This window comes from Camelus bactrianus, chromosome 6, assembly GCF_048773025.1.
Source record: "Camelus bactrianus isolate YW-2024 breed Bactrian camel chromosome 6, ASM4877302v1, whole genome shotgun sequence".
Taxonomy (NCBI): Eukaryota; Metazoa; Chordata; class Mammalia; order Artiodactyla; family Camelidae; genus Camelus; species Camelus bactrianus.
This window is the reverse complement of record NC_133544.1, coordinates 91,329,942-91,340,380: the sequence shown is the minus strand read 5'-3', so window position 1 is coordinate 91,340,380 and position 10,439 is coordinate 91,329,942. Positions and strand designations below refer to the sequence as shown.

The 10,439-nt window shown below is 56.3% G+C and overlaps 1 protein-coding gene across 7 annotated transcripts in view; it reads left to right on the top strand.

Annotated features, from left to right (window-relative positions):
* Positions 1–516: 516 nt before the first annotated feature.
* The window catches only part of SMAD6 (SMAD family member 6), a 74,669-nt gene continuing 64,746 nt past the window's right edge, over positions 517–10,439 (top strand). For 2 of the 7 annotated variants that reach the window (XM_074366277.1, XM_074366276.1), the window contains exons 1-2: positions 517–2,629; positions 10,077–10,133. In XM_074366277.1, the coding sequence (XP_074222378.1) occupies positions 1,804–2,629; positions 10,077–10,133 (883 nt within the window). In that variant the 5' untranslated portion in view covers positions 517–1,803. The remainder of the gene's footprint in view (positions 2,630–10,076; positions 10,134–10,439) is intronic. The other 5 variants (XM_074366279.1, XM_074366278.1, XM_074366281.1 and 2 more) reach the window with 5 other exon arrangements.

Genomic DNA, 10,439 nt, shown 5'->3' with positions numbered 1-10,439 from the left:
GTGAAGTCACGAGCCCTATGCATATCCCCTCTTCGTGATGCAGAGAATAAACTGGGAAAGGTAAAGGGGTGGAGGAATCACCAGGCCTCGAGGGGGCCCGGGACTGCTGGCGGCCTGCCTAGCTCCGGGGAAGAGAGACTTGGCGATCGAGAGAAGGCATTCCCCGCCTATTCCCCACCCTCTGCAACTTCCTACCTCGGGCAAGCCTGGAGTCCCCATGCACGAAGCATCTCACGCCCCTAGCTGGCTCAGATAACCGACCCCTGACTTTGCGCAGGGGGTGTGGAAACCTCGTGCTATCATGGAAGACCCCGGTGCCCCAACAAATCTGCAGCCCCTTGCTCCCAAGAGACGCAAGCCAGGAAGGCACACACGCACACCCACTTTTACTAGCTTTCTCTGGAATGGGGGTTTGTACCAACCCCTAAGTGCAGTGTGTTTGTAAGTTTGTGCACAAGCCAAGGAGAGGCACAGCACCCCGCTTGCGTCCGAGTCTCAGTGGGTCCGCCGAGCCCTCGCGCCGCCCGCCCGTGGTTTGTGTGTGTATGTGTGTTCGCTAGCATCTGTGCCCGCGGCGCACGCGAACCAGAGAGCGGGCCGTGGGCGCTGTCAGGCCCATGGCGGGGGTGGGGTGCCGGGGCGAGCATGGGGCGGGGGCCCGGGCTTGGCCCGCCCCGGGAGCCGGCCCCTTGGAGCCTCGGGCCCTGCAATGGGACGTGTTCTCCTTTAAGAGTTAAGAAACTTGAAACCTTGTTTGCGCAACAATCAGCGCCGCGGAGCCGCCAAAGTGTCTAGACTGGCATATGATGGGAGGCAGCCAATGACTCCGCGGCGCTCCTCCGGGGGCCCTCAGTGTGCGTTTGAGGAGAACAAAAAAGAGAGAGAGAGAGCAGAGCGGGGGAGCGAGCGAGGGAGCCGAGCCGAGAGAAAGAGCCGCCGGGCGCTGCCTCGCCAGACCTCGCAGGGACCGCGGGGCCACCAGGAGGAACTTTTTGGGGAGGGGGGAGGGGGGCGACCTCTGCAGCCGCAGCGTCCGGGGCGTCCTCGGGCTGCGACCTCTGCCTCGGTGGATTGCATTTTTAATTAAGGATTCCCAGCAGCTCTTTGGGATTTTTACAGTTTCCACTCATGTGTTGACACCCGCGATCAGGAGAAATTCGCTCCAAGTGCATCTAGCGCCTGGGACCTGAGACGGAGTTGGCCTTCCGTGCATGCAATTCCAGGGATTTTGGTTTAGTTTTGGGTTTCTTTTTCTTGCTTTTTTTTTTTCTTTTTTCTTTTTGCAGAGAGTAAGAAGGAAGCCAAGTGTATCAACAAGCCTGCCTTTCGGATCCTGCAGGAGAAGCCCATGTAGTGAAGCGCCTGGGTTTTAAAGGCAGGGCTTCCTAGACACATTTGAGGGGTTCGGCGCGAGCGCTTTGTGCTCATGGACCAGCCGCGCAACTTTTGAAGGCTCGCCGGCCCATGCGGGGTCTCTCTGGTGGCGCGCCGCCTGCCGTCTCTCTAAAGCGCCCGGGCTGGAGTTGCTGAGCCGCCCGGCCGCCGGGGTCCATGTAGCCGCGGGCCGGGCGCGGACTGCGGCTCAGCGTGCGCGCATTCCCCGCCGTCCCGCCCCGGCGATCTCCCTCATGTTGCAGCCCTGCGGCGCCCCTTCGACGACAGGCTGTGCGTGGTCTGCACGGCGCCCGGCGGCAGAGCTTCATGTGGGGCTGCGGCCCGTGCAGCCGGCGCCTCGCTGAGGGAACGGACCCCCGGTAACCGGAGACCGCCTCCCCCCCCACCCCCGGCGCCAAAGGATATCGTATGTTCAGGTCCAAACGCGCGGGGCTCGTGCGGCGACTTTGGCGAAGTCGTGTGGTCCCCGACCGGGAGGAAGGCGGCGGCAGCGGCGGCGGCGGCGGCGGCGGCGGCGACGAGGATGGGAGCGTGGGCAGCCGAGCTGAGCCGGCCCCGCGGGCACGAGAAGGCGGAGGCTGCGGCCGCCCCGAGGTCCGTCCGATAGCCCTGCGGCGGCCCCGGGACGCGGTGGGACAGCGAGGCGCCCAGGGCGCGGGGAGGCGCCGGCGCGCAGGGGGCCCCCCGAGGCCCTTGTCGGAGCCGGGGGCCGGCGCTGGGGGCTCCCCGCTGGACGTGGCGGAGCCTGGAGGCCGGGGCTGGCTGCCCGAAAGTGACTGCGAGACGGTGACCTGCTGTCTCTTCTCCGAGCGGGACGCCGCCGGCGCGCCCCGGGACGCCGGCGACCCTCTGGCCGGGGCGGCCCTGGAGCCGGAGGGCGGCGGGCGGAGTCGCGAAGCCCGCTCGCGGCTGCTGCTGCTCGAGCAGGAACTCAAGACGGTCACGTACTCGCTGCTGAAGCGGCTCAAGGAGCGCTCGCTGGACACGCTGTTGGAGGCGGTGGAGTCCCGCGGCGGCGTGCCGGGCGGCTGCGTGCTGGTGCCGCGCGCTGACCTCCGCCTGGGCGGCCAGCCCGCGCCGCCGCAGCTGCTGCTCGGCCGCCTCTTCCGCTGGCCCGACCTGCAGCACGCCGTGGAGCTCAAGCCCCTGTGCGGCTGCCACAGCTTCGCCGCCGCCGCCGACGGCCCCACCGTGTGCTGCAACCCCTACCACTTCAGCCGGCTCTGCGGGCCAGGTGAAAGCGCCGCGCCCGGCGGGGTCCCGGGCTTCCCCTCCAGTCCCCTGCCCTGGGCTTCTCTCTCTTGGGGACACCTCGGGCGGGCGGAACTGCGGGTGCTCTCCCGCGTGCTCTCCCAGGTGCCCCTGAAGCGTGAGAGCGCCTTACCCTGGCAGAAAAGCCGACGAATGGGTATGTGGGTGCACACATCAAACGGCAACTTCATCCTAAGGCTCCGGCAGACCCAGAAGGGAGATTTCTCTGTGCAGCTTCAGACACCTGAAGCAGGCTCCAACTTCTTAGACCGTGGAAGGAGCGGTCAGGTCTAGGAGAAGCCAAAGACAGGAGTGCTACCCCCCTACTCCCAGCCCATTTAGCATTTGTGTGCATGTACCTATACCTACGGAATACTTTGTTGTATCGAGGCAGATGTAAGTTGTGAAATTGCAGACAATTCATGGCTAGAGTCAAAAGTGTCGTAAATGGTCTCACTTGTTCCTTTCTACACTTCGGAGCAAAGTTTTTGCAGGGTAACCCCTCTCAGAGTGGAGGCCACCTTCTTGTCCTGATTGCTGCTGGCATCCCGTGGGTGTCACCTGCCAGGGCTCTCTGTCGTCATTTGCAATTCTGTGCCCAGCTTTTGCAGAGGATTGAGGGTCCTGGAGGTGTCTGAGTAGGCAAAGAGGCCAGGTATTTTATTACCTCTGAGAACTGCCCCTCTTCTTTGTTCTCTTCCTGGGATTTCCTGCACACACACCCTCTTCCCAGCCCTGCTTACCTGAGTAGGCCCTGGGTGCCGAAGCAGAGGTGAGGACAGGTGGAGACTCCTGGTAGGCCGGAAGCTCGCACTCCCCCCACCCCACCCTGCACTGCAGAGATCATGCATTTTAGCCTGTAGCATCTTCTGGATATGTGCATCTTGGGTGGCACTGGGGGTTCCCCAGGGGTGGGACTGCCAGGGGGCTATAGCTATTGGGCCTGGGCAGGTTCTCAGTGCCTCCAGTCTGGCCCCTCAGGAGAGGGTCAGCACCCAGCCTGGGGGCACATAAGAGGGTCTGATCACCAGGTCTTCTGACTCCCAGTGTGGAAGGGGAGGATGGGGCTAGGAGCATGGATTTATCCCGGGTGTCTTGTTTGTGTCTGAGGTGGTGGTGGCTGGAGAGGGAGGACGATGCCTCAGTGATGGTTCCTGAAGAGAGAGCACTGATGAGGGGTGGGAGGATGGGGAGGGGGCAGCACTGACCTGGCTGCCCTGCTCCAGACATGGTCCCTTCAGGCCTGATTCAGGGGCTTTGGGCTGTCCCTGACCTGTGGCTCACTGCCGGCCCTCTGTGCCTCTTGTTGCTCTTCCTGACAGCTTCCCCTGGAAGTGGCTTTCTCCCCTCTTCCACTCTGGCTCCTCCCTGCCTCTGGGGAAGAGAACCCTACTTGTGGTTGCTCTGTCCCTAGTTCTTTATCCTAGTGGGAGAGAATAGGTGGGGCCCCCGTCTGCTCTCCTAGAGGGCCCCACCGGGCGTTTTCTCTCTCACCGCATCTGTCTGACAGCAATTGTTTGCTGAGCACTTACTCTGTGCCTGGCACTATGCTGGGTGCTGTAGCAGGGAGAGGGGACATACGAGTAGGATCAGTGTCCTCGAGAAACAGAATCTTCGGGTGGGGGTTGAGGGAGAGATGGGGCAGTGATGGGGGAGGAAGGGCCTGGCCAGTGGGGATGAACTCTGAGAGCGCTGTGGGGTGTGCATGTAACAGGAGCACCGCCCAGAGCCTCATAGCTCTAACCTGGAACACGGCCTTGGAGGATGGATGCATAAGAGGAGGTGGGTGTCGAGGGGGAGGAGGAGAGGGCCGGCTGAGCATCAAGGTGCCAGGCAAGCTCAGGTGTGTGGGCGGGAAGGGGTGGTGACAAAAAATTGGAGAAAACAGAGAGGACCCACCGCTGCCCCTCCTCCTTGGATAAGTCATTTTGGGCCTTGGTTTGAGTTTGGTGGACTTGGGCAGGTTTCAGTTAAAGGGCACACTGCACTGGAATGGTTCTTACCCAAAGACCTGGTCCTAGGCTCTGCCCTGCCAGTAACGACAACTTGACCTTGGAGGAGTAACCTCGTCACTGAGTCTCCCTGTGGGTCAGTGCGGGTGGCTCTAGAAACATTCTCCACATCTAATTCTAGACTAAGCATTGGCATTCGCCTCCTCTGCTCCTCCCAGAAGGAGGCGCTATTGCAGGCGCTGGGTTTATTCTGCCTCTTCAGTAGCTCAGGGCTCCCCCTGTCCCCCATTCAAGCCACCTGAGGGCACTTGGGAGGACTGATGGTCTGGGAAGAGTTTCGGGTAGGCGCTAGGTTGACCCTCTTGCTTCATCCCCTGCCTGATGGTTTGGGCCGCCAGGACTGAGAACTAGGGGAGCCGTTTGCTGCCCACCCCACCCCTGCCTCCTGGCCGCCAGCCTGGCTCCCGGAGCTGGGCGGGTGCATAGCTGGAGCTCAGCCGTGCGCGTCCTGATAAGGAGACCGCTCCTTCCAGGGCTCTGGGGGAAGAGGGCTGGGGCACCAGGGTAGGCAGACAGGCAGACAGACCCACATACAGAGCAGGCATGCATCTCGTTGGAACACCCAGCAGGCCAACTGAGGGACACCCACCTGGCACTCTGGCCTCCCCAGGGATCCCTAGTGCCAGGAGGCCCTTTTCTCGGCAGTTCAGTCCCTTGCTGGTTGGAGCAAACCCTGCTCCATCCTTCAGCTTGCTTTGGGGCTAGTCCCCATGTAAAACAGAATTCCTGGAGGTCTGATGTGCAGATTCCAGGTGACACAGGCCTGCCCTCTCCCCCATGCTTGTCTCAGAAAGTGTGGTCCCCTGTGCCCAGCTCTGCCCCGGGGCCTCCCGCTCCCGTGGGAGTCAGGCCTTAGCTCTCCCTCCCTCTTGTGTGTCTTTCTGTCAGTTCACTGAGCTCGGTGCCTATGTGGACGGAAATGTGGAGAAATACTTTAATCACAGTTCTAACCTGTGTTTATAGAGCTCCTTTCTCCTGAAAGTATCCATTAACTTTGGAATAAATCTCCTGCTCTTTGCTTCACCACTTTTTTTTTTCTGTAATTATATTCAGTAGATTACTATTATCCAAATTGCGCCAGGGAGAGAGAGACAGAGCTAGAGAGAGAACTTCTAAATGACTGAAGGAGGCCGCCTAGGAAAACACAGGGTTCCCAGGCCAGGACTATAGGAATTAGAATGGGCTAGAAAGTTTTCCTTTTATTTGGCCTGGCATTATCCCTTTGAAATGAGATCAATTTCAAGTTGGGCTTCCAAGCCCCCGCCCCGCCCCTTTGGCGGCCCCTCGGCCTGCCCGCCCTGCTCCTCCGAGCTCCTCCTTGGAGGTGAGGAAGGGGTGATAATGTGCAGTTTGCCTCTTGCTGGCGCCAGCCGGCCGCGCTGTTTATCTGGCTGCCGGGGGAATCTGGGCAATTAGGCTCCGCCGGCCTTAAAGCGCCAGGAGCTTCTTTTCTGTGCCTCCCACCCCAGGGCTTGGGGTTGAGCCTTCAGGTTCTAGGGGGTGGAGAGGACAGGCACTCGGGAGACCACCCCTTGGGAGGATGGAAACTGGGAGGCTCAGGAAGGCGTGTGGATCTTTCCTAAGCAAGATGCTAGGCTGTGCAGATGGGAGTAGAAGGTAATGTCTCGAATTGAAACTTGACCAGGCACTGGGAGAGGCTGTGAACTCTTCTGGCTTTAGATCTAGGGTCTAGATCCCAGAAGGCTAAGTACCCCCTGGGGGCTGACCAGAGGCATGTCTGGGCTGAGCTGAGTTGGGCCGAGCGCTAGCCTTCTGGTACACTTGGCCCCTGGCTGACTGCTCTCCCTTCTGAAGGGAATTGGAGGAGATTCCTGAAGTTGATGCCTGAGGCTGGACATCTGAGGGGGCTGGAGTTTCTGATCTGTCTCCCCCCCCACCCTCTCCCTCCTTCCCTCCCTCCTGCCTGTGATCATTTCTTTCCAGGGGCTCTAAGAGGTCTCCCCTTAAAGTTTAGACCATGTAAGTTGTCATTTAGAAATTAACACAACTTTTGCGAGTACTAAGATAGCTTCTAAGAGGGCAGGAGACAGAGGGCCTGGAGGTAGCTTACACTTTCTTTTCTGATCGTTTGTCCCACCTGAGTTAATGTCCTGGGGCTCAGATCCATGGTGGGGTGGTGTGTTAGAGTGAAAAGAGGGGTACCAGTTAAAGGTTGCTTGGTATTGTTCATAGTAACGTTATTCCTAAGAGCCAAAAAGTGAGAACAACCTGAATGTCCATTAGCTGATGGAGGAATAAACAGAATGTGGACCATCATTCAGCCATAAACAAGGAAGAAGTTACCATAGGAGCTATAGCAAGGATGAGCCTGGAAACTAGTATGCTGAGTAAAGGAAGCCAGGCACAAAAGGCCTCATGCTATATGCATCCATTTGTGTGAAATATCCTGGAGAGGCAAATCCCCAGGGATAGAAAGTAGATTTGTGGTTGCCTGGGATGTGGGCATCTGGGGGGATAGGGACTGACTGCTCATGGGGACAGGGTTTCTTTTGGGGTGATGAAACCATTCTGTAATTAGATGGGGGTGCTGGTCTCACAACTCTGAATGTTCCATGAACCACTGCACAGTGCACTTTAAAAGTCAATCTTAGAGCATGTGAATGATAACTATTTTTTTTAAAAACAGGGTTTTTTTTGGTGTTGATCCTCATCTGGACTCCCTCTTTGTTTAGTTGAAGTAGAATGACGTCTCTTCCCTTCCTGTGTGGCCTTGGGCGGGCCCTTTACCTGGCTGGACCCCAGCTGCCCCATCAGTTAAAAAAGCAGTTGAGTAAGTTAGTGATGAGTTTGTAGTCTCTACAGTTGTTACACAGTTCTGTGCAAGTCATTTTCCTGGAGTGAAGAGTGGGGGCGGGGAGGGTACGTAAGATCCCTCCTGAAAGCGTTGCTCGTTCTCACTGGCTGAGGGGTGACGTCTCAAGTCTGTGGATCTCACTTTTGGTCTCACTCATGCACTAGAACCCCCCAGCCCAGGGGTGGCCATGGTTGATGGGTGTCATAACTCAAGGCGCAGGGGGCTCCTGTCGGGGGGATCTTAAGGGCCTCCCCTCCCCCCATTCCGGTCCCAGGTAAGCAGCCTCTGGAAGAGATGCTGGGGTCGATTACAGTGGCTTAACTCCAGCCACCACAGCCCATGGCTGCCAAGTTTCACTTTTGGGGACAGATCTGGGGGCAGATGTCCAGAGTTCCCCACCATGTGTGGCCTGGGCCTCAGCCAGTCATGTTTGCAAAAGGAACCCTGACACAGGAGTTGCAGGCCTTTTGATAAGTCAGGGGTCGTGGAAAGGGCATGAGGCTGGTGGTCAGGAGACCTGGCCCCTGGTTCTGGCTCTGCACCAGCTCCCTGTCCGGCCCTGAGGGAGTCACTTCTACTGTTCAGGCCTCAGTCTTCTCCTCTGTACAGTGGGAGCACTGGCCTCAATTCTCTTTCCTCATGGAGCTCTAGCCCTACCTGTGTTTTGACTCTTGTCCTGGGAGTCTGGTCCTCACTCAAGTCTGGTCTCCAACCCCTCCAAGGCTGGTGGTGGATAAGGGGGCTCCTATTGAAGGCAGATGGCCCCCTCGTTGAGTCTTGTTTGAGGTCTCCCTTGGGCCACCCCTTTGGGCCCCCAGGTCCTCTTTGTCCACCGATGCCCCCAACTTTACCTTCATTCTCATCACCATGATCTTTGTCTGCATATGTTTACCGAACACTTTCTGTGCATGTGATGTACTGGACCCAGCTGGAATGCAGGGGTGTAAGACAAGGTGGGTCTTGATTGCTTGTCTCACTGTGGTGGAGAGCAGAGCCAGGCCAGGGCTCAGATCCCCGCTCGACCAGGATTGGCTGGGGGGGGGGAGACACTGAGCAACTCAGTTTTCTCATCTGTAAAATGGGAATAATAATGGCCATCTTATTTATTTCTGAGAAAGGATGAAATAAAAGTTGGTGCCTGGTGAGCATAATTAACTACTCTGTACCTGAGGTCCAAAAGAGTGAAAAACAATGAAGGAAATTGAAGAGCCCCAGCACAGAGAGGGACACAGGGTAGGCATTCAGCAAATGTTTGCTTCGCTCCCAGTGGCTTCTCCGTGATTCATTTTCCTGCTCCCTAACTCTGGTCCACAAAAGATTCCCTGTTTCGAGCCCTCAGAGCCTTCACTTTGTTGAAGTCATTTCTAGCTGGAAGAGCCGGGGTGGGGAAGAGGTGAAGCTACTTGCTCCTCCAACTAATTGTGCCTTATTATAATTGCGAAAAACACTTATTACCCCTTGTGTCATTCCTGATACCTGCCTAATAATAGTTATTACCACTTTACTACCACTGGGAGTTTGTTTTAGTTTGCGATTGGATGGTGTTTAGTTTCATTTACAGAAAATGAAGGGTCATTTCATTCATGCAAATTGTTACTTAGTTTAGCAAATTGTTACTTCCCAGAAAGCAAGAGGCTAAGGAATTCTTCTGAAGACAAAGTATATGTTTTTAAGGAGGAGTATTTTAGGCAAATGAAAGGAAACCCAAAGAAAAATACCATAGATGATAAAGAATCACAGAGGGTCTGAGCTGGAAGGGTAGTGTGTTCTGCTCTGCTCTTTACAGACAGGGAGACTGAGCCTGGCAGTGGCTGATTTAAGGTCTGCCATCTAGAAAATTGGGTTTGGCTTCCTGGGTTCCAACCAGTCCTGTCCTCCTCGCCCTGAAAGATGGTCTAATGCAGCTCGTTTGGAAACAAGCTTCTATGTCTCCGTGGGCCTCCGCACTCACACACAGTTCTGACTGGAGTTGCCAAATTTAGCAAATAAAAATACAGAAAGCCCAGTTAAATTTGAATTTCAGATAAACAGCACATAATTTTTTAGCATGAGTATGTCCCAAATATTGCATTGAGCATACTTACAGTAGAAATGTTTGCCATGTATTTCCAAAATTCAAATTTAACTGACCATCCTGTATTTTAGCAGGCCACCCTGACTCTGACTTTCCCTGTCCCTGTGTTTCTCTCATTATAATAATAATTATTGCTGTTTGAGGAGGTATTTTCCTGCAGTAGCAAGAGCTCTGTGACCCTAAGCATTTAACGTACATTGTTTTCTTTTGCCCTCCTGGCAAATCTGGGAGTTCCATATGGTTATTGTTCCCATTTTAGACTTGAGGAAATAGGCTCAGAGAGGTGAAGTAACTTGCCTGAGGTCACACAGCCAAAGATGACAGAATAGGGATTGAGCCCAGGTCTGTACTCCAAGTCTGTGGCCCTTCCTGTGGGCAGTGCTGTTCCGGGGGACGTGGGCAGCAGGGGTGCTGGTTTCCTGGGAGCTGGGTTAATTATTTGAAGAAACCCATCATCCAGAGCACGTTAGAACCCAGATGTGTGAACTCTTGCATCCCAGCAGTGACGTGTTTGTCTCCTGTCTTCCAGAATCACCGCCACCCCCCTACTCTCGGCTGTCTCCTCGCGACGAGTACAAGCCACTGGGTAAGTGTGTCCTCCTTCTGACCCTTGGGGAGGTGCACCCATCCCCAGCACCCCCCAGCACCCCACCTCAGTGTCAGAGGGCTGGAGAGGGAGGGAAAGGGGAATGCCAGCTTGGCTGCCTTTGAAATGGGGTGAAGTTTTACAAACACACCCTGAGTTGGGCTAGAGCAGGCCCTGCCTCAGCGCAGGCTATTTACATCTTGAAATTCCTCGCTCATCATTAACCTCTCTGTGACCTTTAAACATGGGCCTGTAGGAGACGAATGGGTTTTGACTTCAGCATCTCGTTGGAGGTGGGTTGGTATT